The 18,719-nt window shown below is 52.7% G+C and overlaps 1 protein-coding gene across 2 annotated transcripts in view; it reads right to left on the bottom strand.

The window, feature by feature from the left end:
- The window catches only part of PLCG1 (phospholipase C gamma 1), a 50,740-nt gene that overhangs the window by 10,797 nt on the left and 21,224 nt on the right, over window positions 1-18,719 (bottom strand). For both annotated transcript variants that reach the window (XM_049816569.1, XM_049816570.1), the window contains exons 2-17: window positions 16,070-16,222; window positions 14,915-15,008; window positions 14,351-14,398; window positions 9,282-9,366; window positions 8,345-8,428; window positions 7,979-8,001; window positions 6,706-6,778; window positions 5,589-5,690; window positions 4,707-4,825; window positions 3,794-3,879; window positions 3,341-3,461; window positions 2,732-2,900; window positions 2,180-2,302; window positions 1,140-1,241; window positions 720-907; window positions 216-416 (exon numbers count right to left, since the gene is read on the bottom strand). In XM_049816569.1, coding sequence (XP_049672526.1) covers window positions 216-416; window positions 720-907; window positions 1,140-1,241; window positions 2,180-2,302; window positions 2,732-2,900; window positions 3,341-3,461; window positions 3,794-3,879; window positions 4,707-4,825; window positions 5,589-5,690; window positions 6,706-6,778; window positions 7,979-8,001; window positions 8,345-8,428; window positions 9,282-9,366; window positions 14,351-14,398; window positions 14,915-15,008; window positions 16,070-16,222 — 1,771 coding nt within the window. The remainder of the gene's footprint in view (window positions 1-215; window positions 417-719; window positions 908-1,139; window positions 1,242-2,179; window positions 2,303-2,731; window positions 2,901-3,340; window positions 3,462-3,793; window positions 3,880-4,706; window positions 4,826-5,588; window positions 5,691-6,705; window positions 6,779-7,978; window positions 8,002-8,344; window positions 8,429-9,281; window positions 9,367-14,350; window positions 14,399-14,914; window positions 15,009-16,069; window positions 16,223-18,719) is intronic.

Below are 18,719 nucleotides of genomic sequence, written 5' to 3'. Positions count from 1 at the left end.
CTCCTTTCTTTGCACTGAGCTTCCACGACAACCAGATCCATCAACAACGAAGCTGGCCAGCATGGCTGCTGTGACACAGATAGCCCCACGGGGAGCAAGTAGGGACCAGAGAGCTCCAGCAGGGAAGGAATGACTGTGGAGAGATCTGGGAGGGTTTCCCATGGGGTCCCAGCTGCCCAGCTGACACGGCCCACCCTCCCCAAACACGCACTCACTCTTTGCTCTCATGGGCGTTGGTCTGAGGCACTGGCTCCGTCAGCCTCATCTCAAACTCGTTGCACCTCAGTGGCACCTCCTGGTAGTGGGTGATGAGGTCGTAGAGGCTGTCGAACACCAGGTTGTCTGTCAGGAAGAACTTGGGGCTGCCGGCGTCCTGCCGCGAGTGGATCCGGCAGTGCTGCACCTTCCCGTTGCGCCTGCAGAAAAGGGAGGTGGTAAACCAGAGTCATCTGTGGAGATTCTGCACCTGCCTCAAGCACAGCTCCAGCCTGGACATGGCATTCCTGCCCCGCGGGACACCCATCATGCAAGGGTCCCTAGGGACCTGACCCTTCTGCACTGGCACAGTGAGCTGATGTGATGCTGGGGCACAGAAAAAGGGGAGAAACCTGCTCACAGACCACTGGGGAATGGGACCCCACCACTGAAGAAGGTGTCAGGATGAAGACTACTACCCCAGGAGCAACCCCGAGCAGCAGGCTGGTGCCTGTGGCCCTCACCAGAAGGAGAGGGTGTAGTCTCCAACAAAGGTCTCGCTCTCTCTGACAAGGAAAGAGCCGTCGGGAGCCCCCGTCTCGATGCAGTACTCTGTCAGAAGCCGCTCTGCAATGTGCCGCCCGTCGCGTCCCGCTCCCAGCTTGCCGTGAAACCACTTCTCCGTGGAGTGGAGCTCGGTGCTGTTGCTCACCTGGCAGGGGGAAAAGCCACCGTCTTGCGTTACTGAGGGCAGCTCATGGTGCCAGAGTCTGCTCTGCCCAGGGGTCTTCCAACCAGGACGAGAGAGCTTCCGAAGCAGCTCTCACCCTTCCCACCACAGGATCTCCCCCTGAAGTCAGCTGGCAGTGGAGATGCTCAGCCCCTTGGGCAGTCAAGTCCTTTCTCTAGGGGAACAACTCACTGTCACACAAGGCAGCCCTCACCTCCTTTTGCTCTTCCTCATCCTCGTTTCCTTGGTCACTGGTTGTCTCCCCAGAGTAATAGATCTTGCTGCTGGTCAGGACAAAGTAATGGGGGTTCCACTCCTGCAAGGTAACAAACTCTGGGCAAAGACACCCCTGAGGAAGCACCAAGCTGGCCCACCACCCGTCCCTGGGATCATCTCTTCCTGATCAGCACAAGCAGTGAGGGGCGATCAGGTTTGTGAAGGATAGTCACCAGCAACACTGATTTCAGTGGAGTCGCTGGAGCTTCCAAGACATCCCCCAGATCCGAAGCATGGATTTATAGCAAAAAACCAGCACGTGATAGGTCTTATATACAAAGTGACTGCAGATCACACTGCAAACACCCCAGCATGTATTAAAAGGAGATGACCGAATGAAGAGCAAATCAATGCAAAAAGAAAACACTCGGCATGGATTCAGCACAGGGGCTGTCAGAGATGAGGATATCAGAGATGGTTATGCGACTTTACCATTGCACTTTCCCATCTTCCAAAAACCTGCTTCGTTCATGTGGGACTGCCTGACAGATCCTCAGCAAAGCAAAGCAGCTGAAGGAGTGGACTGTGTATAAGTAAATGCACACAGTAAAATGAACGCTCACAGCTTTACAAAGCAGAATGCTCGTTTAGGTGTGTTAAGTGTGTAGGCACTTGGTAGGAGGCAGGCAGGTCTAGAAATGCAGGCCATCACTAGAACTTACTGCAGCAACAGATAACAGGCTATACGGATTACACAAGAGCAGCTGCAGTGCATCAGCCCAGAGCTCCCTCTAGCTCAGCCTTCTGCCTCTAACAAGGGCCAACAGGAGATGCCTAGGGAAAAGCACAGGAGAGAGCCAGCATAAAAACTCCCCCAGCCTTCAGAGACTCCTGAGAAACAGAATAGGCCAACAGCCTCTTAGATCGTTTGTACCACAGCCCTTCCTTCCAGCACCACACAGTGCCTTACGGAGTTACCATGTCATTTATGGAGCCCACAAAGTGGGGCCAGGGTGACAGCAGCAGAGAGAGACGTACGTGATTGATGGGGTCTTCTAGGTAGAGGATCCCGTTCTTGATGGAGTTGCTGATGTCATTCTCTGAATACATTACGGACGTGGGTAACTCCTCATAAGCACTGCCCTCTGCCAGCTTCTTGTGCTGTGGGATGAGAGAGCAGGTCAGGCACCTTGAGGGGAGCAGGCACCCAAAAAGCAGCATGGATTTCCTGGTGAACAACCCTAAAACTCTAGGTCTGCTGCAGTGGGTTCCTCAGGACTAAAAGGACCAAGGTAAGATCCACGCCACAGAGATTATCAAATGGCACTACAGTCCCACCCTTTCTTCTCAGAGGTGATTTCTGCAGCAGAAATACCAACATCCCCCAAGCTCCCAGGAAAGGCAGCACCCAGCTGCTGAGCTCATTTCCCAGCAGCTCCCCTGAAGCAAGAGAGCTCTTTGTCTCCAGCTGGTTTTAGCATCATGTCTCCACTTCCACCCCAGGCAATGTCAAGCCCTTGCAGAGGCAAGCAGCTCCCCTTGGTCCCATACCCTCACCCCACGTGCCCCCATTCTCTCCACTTAGTTCACCTTGATGAGAATCTTCCTCTTGAGCTGGTTCGGAGAGGGAAGGCCATCAGCAGAAATATCTACTGGTTTGGTCAACAGCATGTCCCCAAAGACCTTCTTGAAATTCTGAGCCATGTTCCTCTGCTGAGCAATGCTGCAGTGGTCCTCAATGGACAGAATGACAGGGAAACTGGGAGCAGGAAAAGAGCCGTCAGTACCAGTACCAGCACGGTGTCTGGATGGGACCAAGGCCTTCTGAGCTTCACTTCAAGACCTGGCCTCTGTGCCCTCAAAGAGCAGTTTGCATCAACAGCGATCTGTGCTGTCTTGAGCATTCAATGTAACCGCCCTACAGCAACGTGTCCCCACCGCTGCTGGCAATGCATAGAGTGGAGGACTGGCAAACTATTGGAGTTTACCCAAAGCCTTCCCTCTCGCAACTTCTTTCTGGGACAAATCTCCCTTTGGCTGGGAGACACAACGACATTTCTTCCCACCGAATCCCAGGCATGGTTTTTTGCCAGATCTCTGGATAAAGGCGGGCTTCACTTCGCTACAGGCTTGGCTCTACCCTCTCTTTGCCTTCCTGGCAGCCCTGCTAGCTGAAGTCCAGGTCCCTGCTGTACTCACTCAGATGTGACAAAGGCATGCTCCTTGATAGTGACCAAGACATCAGAGAACTTGATCTTGGTGGTTAAGGTGTGTCCATGGTAGATGACCGGCATGCCATCAGGACCGTCCCAGCAATCCACTGAAAGAGACCCACAGGGTAAACTTAGCTTGAATGCTGGAATACAGGCAGGACACAGACTTGAGATGGACTGAACTAAGTGTTGCTAGGATCCACGCTGGATGCTAATAAAGGAGCAAGGTGCAAGTCCAGATCTTTCTGGGGGACCAAAAGCTCGGGCACATACCACCCAGTCCCACAGAGCAAATGACCTCAAGCACTTTCAGCACATCACGGTGACAATGACGCCACTAGCACATCAACCTTCAGCCCTGCTTTCCACGCAAAGCCTTCCCCAACCACCGCAAGCTATTGCGACAACAAAGACAGACGTGCCAGCTCTGGGTACTCACATTCGATACAGCGGCATCCCATGCGCAAGCAGCGGGCGTATGCCTCCAGCGAGGACTCGCTCGAGAACTGATCCCCTGTCAGGTACCTTTCAGTGAGAGAAGCCATCAACAAAGCAACACGCTCACCACGGGCAGGAATGTCTGCTGGGACATCCCAGACCTGCCCCTGCGATGTAAGGAACAGCGAAAGCAACGTTCCTCCAGACCTGCCATCTTCCCCAGGTGAGGGATTCAGCTCTGCCCCTACTGCAAGGGGCTGCAACCTCTGCTACTCTGAGGTCCAGCCTTGCTGCTGGTTCTTGAGATAAGCTTCAAAGAGCAGTATCAGCATTGGTGCCACAAAGAGCCCCCTGCACCTGCCAGAAGCAGCCCAAGAGCAGAGTTAGACCAGCTCTTGCAGGCAGACAGGAGCTTGCTGCTTGCCCTCCAGGCTGCTCAGCTGGCTTACGCTCTCGGTCCTTTAAAACTGGGCTAAAGTGCTGCCACTGCATCCCATGAACAGGGAGCACAGACAGAGTCTGTCTGCAAAGAAAGCAGTTCCTGCAAGATTATTCCAGCAGCAGAGAAGGAAAATGGCCAATTTCAGCCTGCCAGGTTTTTATCACATCTGTCCTTAGAGACTGTGGAAGATGACATTGCTAATGGTAAGAAATCGCCAGAGTGACAGCCCAGGACCTGAAAGCATAGCCTGTGCAGATGTGTGTTGCTGATGTCTGAGCAAAACATTGATGGTTAAATGATGGAGGGAGGATTGGGGCACCAAGAGGAAGGTCTGTAATGTACTGACCCCTGTTTGGAAAAGTCTATTTGACCCATCACTGGGATCAGGCAAAATCAGGAGAATCCCAGCCTGGCACAGGGGAAGAGGATGCTGCGAGTGGACAAGTGGAGAGAGCCATCCCCTAGTCCTTACGTGTTGTGTGAGGAGGAGATCCAGTAATGGGAGAGGGGGTTGTTCATATTCTCCAGACACACCATGTCCAGTTGCGAGTTCCAGATGCTGTTCTCTTTGGAAAACAGGAAGGTGAGAAACTGCTCAGGAAGAAACAGAAGCGTGTTAATGATGTGGAGGAGCTGGGTGCTGCAGTTTAGCTTCACACACATCTCGCCCTCTGTGTCAGCAGCTACCAAGCAGGTAGCTATTTTCTAAGCTCAGCACAGACTGACCAGAGGCAACGAAGACAGCACACAGCTACCTGACCCAGCGTGGTTGAGTAACCACAGCTTAGGTATTGCCACCTATCCTCTGAGCTGTGCCAGATATCTGTGTACAAATCCTTCGACCTAGCTGGAGACAAATGAATTGCTCTGCATTTTATTTTGCAGCTCACATGGCAGGCAATAGCTCACTAAAGCCATGTGAGTCAAGGGACCTTGTGTGGGAGTTGGTCCAGAGTGCCAGTGACATGGTTATCTCCAGTTGTTTTTATTCTTCTGTTTTCAGCTCTTCTTGCTTTGAAAAGATCCTTACATGCCCCAGAGGGGCATTAAGCCAAATGCAGCCCCTTTCCTCCTCTAAATGAACTGCCTGATGAGCACTCCCAGCTGCATGTATTCAGCTCAAGAAGAGAGCCCACAAGTCACTCCCTTCGCCAACCAGCTCTTGTGCAACATGGTGACCCACCACATTCATCTGATACAGCAATGCAGCTTACAGGAGCTGTGATCCTTTAAGCACCGCCACCCCGCAGTGGACACAGACAGCAGAGCTGTCACACCGCAGCACACATGGCGCTGGGGATGTCACACCCTACTCCACCCCACTCCCCACACGCTACTATTCGAGGTGTCTTACTTCATCCAGGGAGAAATAAGGCTCGTCAATCTCCCTCAAAGGGTCTCTCAGAAAGTTGAACATGAATTCCTGTACCTGAAGGGTATCTGCAGCCCAGAGCTCCTGCAAACCCCAAGAGAGACATAAAAAAGAAACCATTTCAGAAAGTATTATTCGAAACCACATGCAGCTCATCCAACTAGAAGCTTTAACCATTAAGGAGGCAGTTTTCAATGCAAGACCATCTCTGCCAGGAATTCAACTGTCAGCACAAATGCCAGATAGCACACAACTGCAGAAATCTGCCCTGTTTCTAAGTGGTCTTCATTTTCTCAATGCCATGCATTTTTCTCTCTGATAGCTCCTTTGCACACATCTGCCATCCCTCCTCCTTCGGCAGCAGAAGCCAACTCAGCTTCCTTTTGCTTCTCTCTCTCCCTGGGTGTCTTTCATTAGGCCATCAAAACAGCTGTGTCTCTTTGCTGGTTAACTCTCCACTTGCTGCAGACCATGGGCAGACCACGGGCAGGGAGGTGGCGGTGGGAGACAGGGAGGACGGTGCAAAGCAGGAGCCCCCACGCTCTTGTGTGAGGCATGGCAGTGATTTTGCAAGCCACCCCCTGTCCTCTTGGGGAAGGAGACCGGCAATGAGATGGGACCCCAGCAAGAGTCGAAATAAAGGGTCTGCACAGCACGCAAATGAGCTGTTTGTGCTGGCATGCGTCTGAGCGCGCATGCTGCTGAATGACCTAAGATCGCTTTTAAATTGAAAGGTCAGCAATCAAATCGAACGGCTGCTCCTCAGGAGCTGCTGAGGCTTCCTGAGCAGACAGGACGGACCAGGGTGCTTCAGCTGCTGCAAACCTTCACTAACCCGCTGAGGTCACAGGGACCAGGTAAATCTCCACTGACCAGTTCCTCCCTCCTGGGACCTCCGGCCAGGTTTACCCTCACCAGTGCTCCCCCTGCATCACCTCCTGCTCCAGGAAGGGTGTGCTCAGGTTGTGGCTGTGCCAGGCAGAACACCCCATGACCAAATCATCCCAGCTCAATGGCAAGGCTACCCTTGGAGTATCGGACCCCTGCCAATACTGGTGCCTGCCCTCTTGTCCCTCCCCTGGGCCTGTGTTGAGCTCACCCTCTGGTACTCCAGCAAGAACTTCTGCAACTCCAGCAGTGACACCCTGAAGTGCTCGGACCTTTCTCCACCCCTGAGAGCAGAGAGAGAGAAGCTTCAGTCGCTCATGGAGCACAGCACAACCAGCTGCTGCTGCCATGACGTCAGACTCCATCCACAACCATGACGGTGCATGCAAGCAACATGTGCCCCGAGCAAGCAGCGCTGCAAGGGCAGAACGGGATGGGCAGAGAGAGACGAGGAGGGCACGATGGCAAACACACAGCAGCTGAAATTATATGTCCACATCTCAGAGCCAGGGACTGCTCCAGGAACAGTCCAGGAGTCACGCTGCCAAGGGTACGACAACATGAAACTTCAGTGAAGGGCAGCAAAAATCACGAGGGACTGATTTGTACAAAAAATAGAGGGGCTGGCTTGCACGAGAGTGAAAGGAACTAAATGGGCACAGGGCAGTCAAGTGGTGATTGCAGACAAGGACAGAGCTACAGACATCCAGAGGACATGGACTCGAGGCAGCAGGGCAGGGAAGGAAGGAAGGAACTGTTTGTAGCCGGTTAACTCAAAAGACTGTCCATGGAGGTAGCAAGCCGCAATGGACAGCCAAGGGCCATGCTGGGGACTGACTGCAAAAAAAACCCAGAAACAGACTGGGCAGTGCTGGCTGCGCTGGGCAGAGGTATGAACCAGATGGCCTGCTGAGGTCCCTCCCAACTCTCTTTTCTACGGTTACAGGAAAAAAAGAGAGGAAACCATGGGGAATTACCTGGAGAAGTTAACAAATCTTTCACTCTTTAGCTTTTGTATCTAAATTCAAGCTATTTTTACTGTGGCCGAGATGCACACAGGGCAGGGAAGGGCACAGCTGGCAATGGCACCACCGGCACTGCCGGGAGAGGAGTCAGAGGGGAGCGCGCTGCGCACAGCCTGCACAGTCCCTGGCACTGTGGCCAACCAGCACCAGCCACGAGCATAACCTTTGGGAGATGGCTCAAGGTCTGATTATTTCACATCAAAACCAGTCAGTTGGTTTGAGGTGGCTGACCTGAGTTGGATCTCAGTGGGATGTCTGGGAGAAAGAGAGCCCTTACTGACCAGAGCTGAAGTGTCTACAGCAAAGATGCTTATTCAGAGTACAAAAACGCAAGCAGCACGGTGGCGTGCAAGAGGTATGCAGCATTCCTCCTTCCTGACGCTCTGCTGCAGGCACCAAAGCACATTATGGAGCAAAAGAAAACAGCCCTTTCCCCAGCAAATACAGAGAATTATCTACCTTTCTAGGAACGGGACATCCATCTGCAAAAGAAGAAGCATAAGCATTAGGTTTGCACTCAATCTCACCAACGTATGTGAAAGCACAAATTGATCGAGAAGGTAATGGGGACAGCAAACCAGCAGCTCAGCTTTCCTACAGCCATTGCTCATCCACCGCCTCCCCCGTCCCCAGCAGCCCAAGCAGCCCCATGCTAACCAGCCTAAAGCAATAACTTCTTTACTCCCTGTCACGCCTGGCCCACAGGCAGGAGACAAGAGCTATTAGCTGAGGGCAGCAGGGTTAAAAAGGCAATTAAGAGAGAATGCCCAGTAACAAATATGGTCTCTTCCCTCCCCTTACCGTGCTGAAGAATTCAGCTCTTACCATTTTCTGTGCGCTGAACATCAGGCTGCGGTAGAGCTGTGCAAACTGCCCGTATGTGATATCCCCGTTCCTCTGCTCCACATCCTGTGGCAAAAAAAAACCCAGAGGATTTACAGGGGCCACAGGCAACTCTGCACAGCCTGAGGAGTGTCTCCTCCCACCAGGATTCCCAGGGGAAAAGGAAGAGGAAAAGGCCAAAGCCTGGCCAGACTTTGCCCCCTACCTTTGCCTATCTCTGCTGGGGTCAGTGGGACCCCATAGTGCCCAGGACACAGGCACATCCTAAACCGAGTTATGCGATTCCCCAAGCTCACCCACATAAAGGCATCACATAGCTGATTAAAAAGCGTTATCATTTACTTGAATAGTTACAAAACGATCATTTTAATTTTTGTTTGCAGAGAGCATCTGAAGTGTCTGGAAACTGCAAGACCCAAAGCGTGTGCTCTCCTTTGGATACACTGCTCTTTGGCCTCGGAGTTCAGTGCTGGTGGAAATGGCTGGTCACCACGAGATGACCCTTTGTTCCTGGGTCTGCAGTGATGCTGGCAGCACTGGCTGTCTGTCGCCCGGTGGCAGTGGGATGCGGAACCTGGGATGCAGGACCAGCTGGCCTCGCTGCCTGTCTTTCTGCACTCTACCCCACTGGGGCAAAGCCCACGACCAGAGCCAGGAGCAATGTGGGGAGCGGGGGAGGCAGGGTGGGGCGAAGAGAGGGTGCTGGCCACAAACGGGCCAAGGTGCGGCACCCAGTGGGAGCTGGCACCTCTTCAGTCGCCACCGTGGGTGGGGGCCCTCCCGGGAAAGGCTGGGAGCCTCTGCAATATGCAAACGCACCGTGGGAGATTAACCACCACCAGGTCTTTCTCAAAGGTAGGCAACAGGCTGCTGAGGGTCCCCAGCGCAAACGAGGAGAGCAAAGGGGTCACACGCTCACCGTAAGTCTCTCCCTCAGGAACCTCATGTTGGGGACCCGGTAGTTGACCTGAGACAGCATGTTCTTCAGATCCTTGGCAGAGATCCTGGCTCGGCAAGGGAAAGAGGGAAAACACGTTCAGAAGGTCTGCGATGGAGGGGTCTCACCCTGGGACCGGGACACCACATGCACAGAGCAGCCGTGCCCAAAGGGGCATCAGCTGTGACACGCAAGGATGGATGCACATCCCCAGGACACCAGGGTTGGGACCAAAGGCAGAACAGAAGAACGTTTTCCACCCCAGTGAACCCTGCACCTACTCTGCACGTGGGCAGCAGAGAGAGGTGCTTACATCCCAGTGGGAACTGTAAACACTGCTCCTGCAAGCTCCCAGCACTGCAGGGAGAGTCCCAGCACCTTCAGCCCACTCGAGCCGATGCCGCAATAGGCACACAGTGCCTACTGCTTTACCAGAATGACCAGGGAGAAGCATTTTTCAAGTTTCTGTGCCCCAACATGGATGCTGGGTGACTAAATCTTCCAAAACCCACTCCCTAGCCTACAGAAGGAGCTGGAGGAGGGCAAACTTTGCAAGTGGTTTGGACCCAGCTAATTTTATCCTAAAGAGAGGAAAAAAGCCATTTTCAGTGTCTAGCCACAGGCACAGCACTGCCACGTCGTGCCCAGATGCGCTCCCCCAGCCACTGCCACACACACCGCTGGCACGGGGCAGCCAGCATGCCTGTCCTCCTTCCCGAGGCCCTTTGCACCAAACGTGCCGGTTCCCGGACCGGGGAGGGCTCCGGTGCCAACCCTGAGCAGGATCCCACACCCAGGCGGGCAGAGGCAGGCAGCAAGGAGCCCTGGGCTGCCCCTGCCTGCTCCAACATTGCTCGCCCATGGGACAACAGCCCTGCAGCAAGGAAAAACGTGGCTGTCTCCCATCTGTAGGATTTAAGAAGCTGAGAGGTCTGCGTGCAATCATTTTCTGGCAGCTCCTGCCTTAAAAACAAGTTCTCTGAGTCCGCCCCAGCAATCACAGATGCTGCTTTTGCCCCCCACTGAGCAAGTGGGAGCCCAGGACCCTACAGAATGCTCCCCCATCCCACAAAGCATAGGGCGGGTCTGACCCTGGAAACACTTATGGCTTTGGGGTGCAAACATAAATACGCCAGGGAAGAAGTCCTACGCAGGGGTCACGCTGTCATCCGCAGCGATGCGGGGGGGCAGTGTGAACTGCATCTCTTCTACGCTCTCCCCTGGAAATGGGGTGATCTCAAACGACACAGAAAGGAGGAGGGATGAAGGGAGCCCCAAGCAGAGGGAGAAACCGGCTGGTGTCAGGCGCTGCAGAGACAAGGGCCACCGCAGCCAGTGGGACACAGAGAGCCCTTGTTTCTGGGCTCAGAGCCATGGGGGACCGGGACGCACGCACAGCCAGAGCAGGACCTGGCCCAGCTCCCGTGCCGTGCCCAAGGCCAGCACCCAGCCGGCCGAGGTCCGTGCAGGCAGTGTCCTGCCACTGGCTGGCAGGACAAGAGAAAAAAAAAAAAAAAAAGCAAAAAAAAAAAAAAAGCTGGCAAATAGCACCAGCCTCCCCTTTCCTCCTGGCTGTATGAGCTACAGAGCCAGAGACACGCTCTCAGCACGAGCAGCAGCTTTGGTATCTCCCCCCTGCACCGCCACCTCCCCCAGCAGCAGAAGTTACCCCAGGGGCTCAGCGTGAGTGTTTTGTTGGGGAGAGCCTGCCCTTTCCCTTCTCCAACACACCCAGTGTCCATGGCCACATGCAGGGTGGTCTGCAACCCCCAGGGCAGGGGGTCCCAGCTACGGGGTCCTGGGTGACAGGAAAATGGGACAACGTAGGGGGAGCGAGCCAGGAGCACAACGATGGCACACGAGAGATGCCCTCACGTGTCAAGGACCACAGCCTGCAGCAGCTCTCATAGGACCCCCAATGGGACACCCACAGTTCCCAGGGCCACCCAGAAGCAATCCCCCTGCCTCCTTGGTGAGAGGCTGAGACTGCAAAAAAATCTCTTGGAAAAAGAGCAGGAGGGGCTGCAGCAGCAGGACAGCAGTAGCATCAGGCTTGAGACTCGCTGGAGCCAGTGCCCGGCTCCGGTGACGCTGGGCTGTTTCACAGGGAAGTGTTGGACCACAGCAGTGCTCATTGATGCGACGGCACCGGGGGAGGTGAGAGCAAAGCCTGTAAAAGCTGTGACCAGCATTTCCCTCTCTGCTTCAGGAGGAGGATGGGGTATGGAAGGATTTTATTTACTGTGTGTTATTAATAATGTTAAAGTGTTGGAGACCTTGGATAAACAGCTTGGTAGTATTTTGAGACTAGAAAGTAATAGCCAAATAAACAAACTAATTTCTTCTGCGGAAGTTTTTTAAGGTTTCATGACAAACAGGCCAAAGGACAGATCCAGCCTTCTCACAGGGGATGAAAATGTTCCCCACCTCAGCCTCCAGCGCTGTAACTCTGCTCCCAGCCATGGGGAGCTCTCCTAGCCAGAGGTGAAGCAGTCTCCTCTGCAGCAGTTAGGAAAAAAAACCCCAGCATCCTGTTATCCTCCTCTTTCCACCTAACCTCCCTTGGAAAAACAAATACCCAAAGGCCCAGCAGCCAGTGAAAACAGCCAACATCTGCCGGCATGCTGGAAGGTATGCACAGGCACCCAGCCGGGAGAAGGCGGAAAAGAAAGGGTTCCAGCGCAGGAGGCTGGGGTGCAGGGCGAGCATGGGGTACATGAACACCAGGAATGATTTCTTCAGCTACCAAAAACCTGCCTGTTCTGGAAAGGACCAAGGACAGTTTGCAAAAGAAGTGTTTTTAAAAAAAAACACAACTCACTGTTCCCTTTTCAAAGCCATTTCCAGGCTGAGAAGCAAAAGCAAAGAGCCAGCAACACCAAAGTTAATGCTGAAACGCCTCATATCGGCAAAGATTTCATCCAAGAGATGTATACGCCCCATAACTGCTGCGTCTACCTTGCAGAAAACACACAGATGCTTATAAAATGGGGAGACCCCAAATCTTCCCACATTCCCTCTCTATTGCTATTTTGCTCCTTTTGCTGCCTGGGCTGGAGCAGCAGCTCTTCTAATTAAGCAGTTTGCATTGAAACCTCTCTCCTTGGTTGACAGGTAAGGAATATATTCTATTTTGCTACCTTAATTCTAAATGCTAATAGAAAGGTGATACTGAGAAAAACAAGAGAGATGTAACAGGCTGTCTTTCAGCTCTGCTGACCGTGCCTCGGGCAGACGGATCTATACATGCAATCTCTTTTGTTCTGTCGGGATGCCATTTCATGAGTTTTACTATATAACCAGATGAGAAAAAGGACCAATTTTTTCCATATCTCCTGCATTCATTCTCCAAAACCCCCACATGGGCAACCCTGCACCTGCCTCAGTGCTCTCCGTTGCTGAATTCAGAAATATTACACCCGGTCACCACTGAAAACCGGTACACTGCATATAAAAGCCAAGCCTGGGTTTGAAAGGTGTGTGGCATATGCAGAACAGCTGCAACAGATTAAAGGTGCCTCTCCTTCCCTTTCTGCCTCTGTGAGGATTTATCCCTCCTCCGCAAAATCCCCGTGCACCCAACAGTGCTCTTGCCAGGCCACGGTATAAATCATTGCAAAGGCAAAAATGTCCAACGCAGTGGGATTTCCCCCACGCAACACACTCCCACTCTGCTCCGAGATGCAGACAGGTTGAATTTAACCCCCAGCTGCCCGACAGCAGGGCCATCTGCCTGTCCTGGCTGTCACAGGGCAGCACGCTGCAGCTGGGAGGGAGGAACACAGAGGTGGGGACCAAAGCAGCATGAGAGGACCTGTTCGCTTCTCCTAATGAGTACAGAGCAGTGATGTCTGCCTGCCGATCCACAGGACCAACCTGTCTGACCGCAGTCACCCACAGGTCCCCAGCAGCACGCCCCTGGCACTGACTGCCAGGTCTGTGGGGTGAGTTTCTTGGCAGGAGCTTGCTGCAAGGATGAGAAGGACTCCAGATCTCAGGGTGAAGCATGGAAATCAGTAGCAGTGTGAGATCAATGGCATTGACAGGAATCAAGCAAAGGATGCTCTGGAGCCCAGAGATCTGACGGTGCACTGCAGGGAGCCCTGCCTGGGCACCTGGGCACACAAAGGGGGCAGATGTGGCCCGGGTGCTCCACCACAGCTGGGGAACAGGAGCTGATGTGCTAGAGGTGTCTCCAGCACTGCCGTCTCCAGAGCAGGACTGGAGGAATCCCCTTACCCCAGGGGAGCACAGTAACATGGAAATTAATGCTGAAAGGTTAATGGGCTCAGTTAATATCAGGGGAGAAAAGCGTGTCCCAGGGATGAAAAGAGGCAAATAACAGCACCTCAGGAAGAGGACACTGGCACCCAGTGTGGGGCTGGGGAAAGCAGGCAACAGCAGTGGCAGCAGAAAGCAGAGCACGGTGGAACTCGCCTCCTCAACAGAGAAACGTTCCTTCCCTTATCTCCTCATGACAGGTCATGACCCAATTCCCTTCCCTTATCTTCTCATGATGGGTTCGAGCATGACATCTCACCTGCTAGGACATCACTAAGCATTCAGTCAAGAACCCCACAAGTAGTGGCCCTAGCCTAGAAGCCAAGCAGTGGGATGATCCATGGCCTCATGGACTTCCTGAGGACCACCAAACAGGGTGGAGAGTAACAAACACAACCCAGTTCAGCCCTGACGGGGTGGCCACAGCCACTTGTTGGCTCTTTGGTGTCTGCTTCCTTGGATAACAGCTGGGGGTAAAGGTGTTTCACGGCTATGGGCTCTCAAGGTGTTACTGGGTCTAAACAGCTGGGAAATAGGTCATGGAAACAAGACAATTTTTTTTTTAATGCTTTTTTAATTCAGTGAAAATCAGCCAGGGAAGTACTGGGACTTGGATTAAGGTTCCTTGGAAATGAAAATTAAAAACCTAAAGAACCCAACAAAAAATCCAAAGCAAAGGCTACGGTTTCAAGTCAAAGGTAAACCCTTCCGGCTCAAACCCTTCTGTGAACGTGCACATCTGTGCAAGCAAGCGTTTTCTCTCTTCTTACCTGTCTTCCCGGTTACGATCCAGTGAGTAGAACTGCTTCCGGAGCCACCTAAATGGAAAGGCAGAAACACGCACACGTTTGGTTTGCTCCTGTCTCTGGAAGATGCTCAATGCCATGCTGCCCACTCTCACAGCCCTCCTTCCCACCAGAGAACTTGGCTCTGCTCCACTTCCAGAGGCAGCCTGCAGGCAACCTGCCCCCCTTTAAAACTGTCTCTGCCTAAAAGCGAGTCCACAGATAAGAAAAACCCAAAGGTATTCTCTTCTACATGCCTCTACACTGAATTGCTACAGATAATACAGGCCAGGCACACATTAAAACATCTGTTTCGTGGTAAAGCTCCTTTTCCCTGCATGCATGCGAGATCAAATTCTGGCCCTAGACAATGTAGCACAGCAGGGCAACAGGATGAAACCCCTCGACTGCAGATGCAGAAGTGCCAGTTCAGTGTGGTGCAGAGAGGGAATGAGATGTTGTCACTATGCTTACCTTTTCCTGTCAAAAAAGGACAGAAAAGGAAAAAAAAAGAAGAAAACAAGTGCAGGACAAGGACAAGTCCCTCACCTTTCAATCTGCAGGGGGGTGGCGGCCCTTAGAGTGTCTGCCACCAGCCAGTTCAACCCCTTGATCCACATATTGACTTCATCTTCCGAAGTGGCTGTGAAAAGTGCACAGAAAAATTAGGAGGAAGGGACATAGAAGCTGATCCCCAACCCAAACCTCTTAGGACTATCCCCAGCATCTTATATCCCCTATTCCTTCCTTCATCCCCCTTCTGATAACAGGTCCCTCCCATGCAGATGCTCTGGCCGGCTCCTCTCCCTGCCGAGCTCCTGCTCCCCTCCCATGGGATGTCTGTGGCTGGCTGGAGTGTAACATGCCCCTGCATGTTACACTCTCTCCTCCCTTCAGTTTGCAAGAGCTGGGGGGTTATCTTTGTCCCCAAGCAGTAATGCTCTGGCTGGCCTGGGTGACAGTTCTGTCCCTGTGTCCTGCAGCATTAGCCAAAAGGCAGATTTGCCATGGATGTTAAGGAGGCAGCATGACTGCCTCCATCAGCACTCATCTACATGGGTTTTAAACAAGACACAAGACTGTTAGCAGAAAAAGATATTGTCCATCAGCTGAACAGCAGCCAGTGATTACGAGCCTGTCTGCCATCTGAACTGGATGAGACTCAACAGCATAAACCTCCTCTCTTTCAATAGCAAAACATAAGGCTGGGTGCTCCAAGACCAGCTTAACTCAACAGACAAGGGCTTGAGGAAAGCTGAGACCTCAGAGGTATCGAGGCTTCATGAGTTTCTGTTTGCCACTGGCAGCATTTTCTCACTCAGAATTGCTAAGCAGAAGCAAGTGAAATTTTACCACTTCATGCATGGCGACGGTTACCACAATGCAGTTGATGAACGCCAACATGCCAAGCTGAGATAAAACACTTGAAATCAAGCACACATTTGAACTAGGGGCTTCAGTTCACCCAACTTTTGGGTTTACCAGGCAAATTAACTGACTTAACTAGCAGTTCAATGTGTACCCTTCAGGGAACCGGCATCACCTTCTTCCAAAGACACCTCCTCGGTCTGGTGAAAAGAATGTCTGCCCAGAGATATGTTCCAGCTCACTCATGGAAGGATGCATCGGAAGTTTGGGTCCTGTGGTGATGTAGTGCTTGCCCAACCCTGCCCTGGCACAGCCCCGGGGCCACGAGTGCTTTACCTTGCAAGCTGAGGGTCTTCAGCCGGAATTCAGTGCCATAGAGGACAACAAAGCAGTGGGACTGGTCCGGTCGGAAACATGGATCCTCCTGGTACCGGTCAAAGTCACGTGAGTTTTTTCCTGGACGAATCTCTTTGATTTCACGAATGTCCACTAAGAGAAAGGGAAAACAAGAGGGGAGTTCAGCTAATAGCTTGAAATTCCGATGAACATGGAAGAGAAGGAAGGGCGTGGATAAAGTGGTTTCAGTCATCTGAAGAGCTGGATCACCACCCATTACATGGTGGCAGACCCAGGCATGCCTACGGCACTGGGGTACCAGGCTCTGAACAACAAACTGTGTTTCCCTGGCTATGCTGGAAAGCAAGGATGTGACGGCTGCCCCGGCCCAGGCAGAGAGCTGCCAGACATCCAAGGACAGTGGGGAGGTGCTGGGGATGGTGTCTTGTAGAAGGGCTCACTGCATTCAGGCAACAAGTGACCATCACAGCAGCCTCCCAGTCCTCTCCTGCCACTGATGGCATGGGCTGAAGAGGCACCCAGAGTTCTCGCACAGCATCACCAGTCTGGACCTCAGCACAGCCATGGGTGCCCAGGTCCTCTCTGAGAAGCTGCCCACACTTCTCACCTCTGACAAGCCCTTCAAGAGCCCCAGCTTGCTCCTCAACCTTTCAAAGCAGCACGGAGATCTTACCACTTATCTTGCACATCTCTCTTGCGGCGCGCATGTGGTTGTGCATGCACACAAGCCTGTAAGCACAGATCCTTCTTACTGGTTCCCTAGGAAGCCTCCCCAGCCACCTCCACCGCTCCTTTCACCTCTGTGTCCCCCAAGAACAGTTGGGTGTCTCACCCACGGCAATCCCCAGGCACGATGAGCAGAGGGCAGTGCTACCGCTACTGCAACCTCCTTTGCCCTTTAGCTTCACACCTCACACTTTCCTCTTCCTCCACCCAACACACATCTGCAAACTGCACTTTTTTGCTTTTGTCTTTCAGGACAGCAACTTTTTTTTTTTAAAGAAAGCTTTTCTACAGTAGTTAACCCTCTGAGGGCACAGCCTCCTGCCCAGCTGGATGAAATCCTGTTTGCAGCTACCACAACTTACTAACACCATAGATTTAAGATCCACTCCTCTCCAAATTTAAGTTAGATACTGAAACTTGAGTTGATTCTTTGTTTAAACAACTTGATGGTGCCCCTGCCTCCCCCCTCCTCACTTTCACCCTAAATTATGTCTGCATTTTCTAGCATCTCCCCCCTGCCCTGTTAGGATCCTCCCAGCTCCTCTGAGCAGTACCAGGATGCCCAGGGCAGTCCCTGCCTTCACACATGTGCCATCTTCACCAAGAAAACTCTGTCCTTCCCTAGCCAAAGAGGGTTGAAACGTTTATCACCTCTGGGTGGTGTTCAGAAGGCCACAGAAGAAAGCACAGTGCAAGGATCAACCAAGCCCAAACTCTGGAGATCCAGTTGTGGTGAATCTGCCACAGCTCTGGAGTAGATTTGACTGCAGCAACCCCCCCATGCTTCCAGGCAGAATCCGCCTCCCCACCTTACTGCCAAAGACCTTCCAGAGAGAAAACATTAGAAAAAGCATGAAAACAGCCAAATCTCTGGAGATCATTTGAATTGGAGACACCACCAGGGAGGTCTGGTATCAACAACTTAAACATACGCAAGCTGCTGGTCAGAACTAGAGCTGAGGGAGGTGGGATAACAGCTCAGGCCTCCCACCTTTCACAGTTTTGTACCGTACACATAAAATGAGTCCCATGGACTTTATTTTTTAAAAGATGGCTTCTTTTTGAATCTGTGACAGTGGCAGAGGGGGTTATTGTCAGGGGGCAAGCCCAGATTGCAGACGGAAGTTCAGAAAGTTGCATCTCTCACCAGATGGGAGACAGCAGGGTCCCAGGTCATGAAGCTGGTAATTCAGTTGGACAACGTGTTACCCTGGCCAGGGCTGGAGCTGGTGACTCCAGGGAGCTGTGCTTATGTTTATTATCCTCGTGCACATCCATAATGTCAATATGCTTCCTCCAGGGAATGGCTGAAGAGGGCAAGATGAATGGCAAGCAACCAAGCCGTGGTCAAACGAAACCCCCAGATGGTGCCCACCAGATGATGGCTAGGGCAGGGCAGGCAGCACCACCATCACATCAAACTTCTGGGGCACGGGGACAGCATCGTTCTGAGGATATTCCTTAGGTTATAGGGCTGGTGTCACACCTCAGCAGCTGTCCCCAGTAGGCCAACCCAAAGGTGACCAAGTGTAAGGCAGAGGTGTGACCACAAGGGACAGCCCCGGGTGGCAAGAGCCGACCCAGGCAGGTCTTGGCAGTGGATGGCAGCACAAATCCAGGCCTGGGGCTGGCGAGGAGGCAGACCTGACTGGCTACACGTGTGGGTGGTGAATCTCATGGTGCAGCTGCAACATCAACCTGGCAACTTCAGCGGTGGCTCATGGAGAACAGGAGCAGCTAACTCCAACCAGCTACCTCGGAGCTGTGCTCCTCTGCAAACGGCAGCTGTGAGCATGCCAGAGCATTAAACGGCAAGCCAGGAGAGGGACCTGAAGAGATGCTTGTAATGGAGCATCTTGCAGCCTCCCTCCCCAGAGGAAATTCTGGGAAAAGACTCTCATTG

Source organism: Accipiter gentilis, chromosome 14, assembly GCF_929443795.1.
Source record: "Accipiter gentilis chromosome 14, bAccGen1.1, whole genome shotgun sequence".
Lineage (NCBI taxonomy): Eukaryota > Metazoa > Chordata > Aves > Accipitriformes > Accipitridae > Astur > Astur gentilis.
Note: the sequence above shows the minus strand (reverse complement) of the source record. Positions and strands in the feature narration are given on the sequence as shown.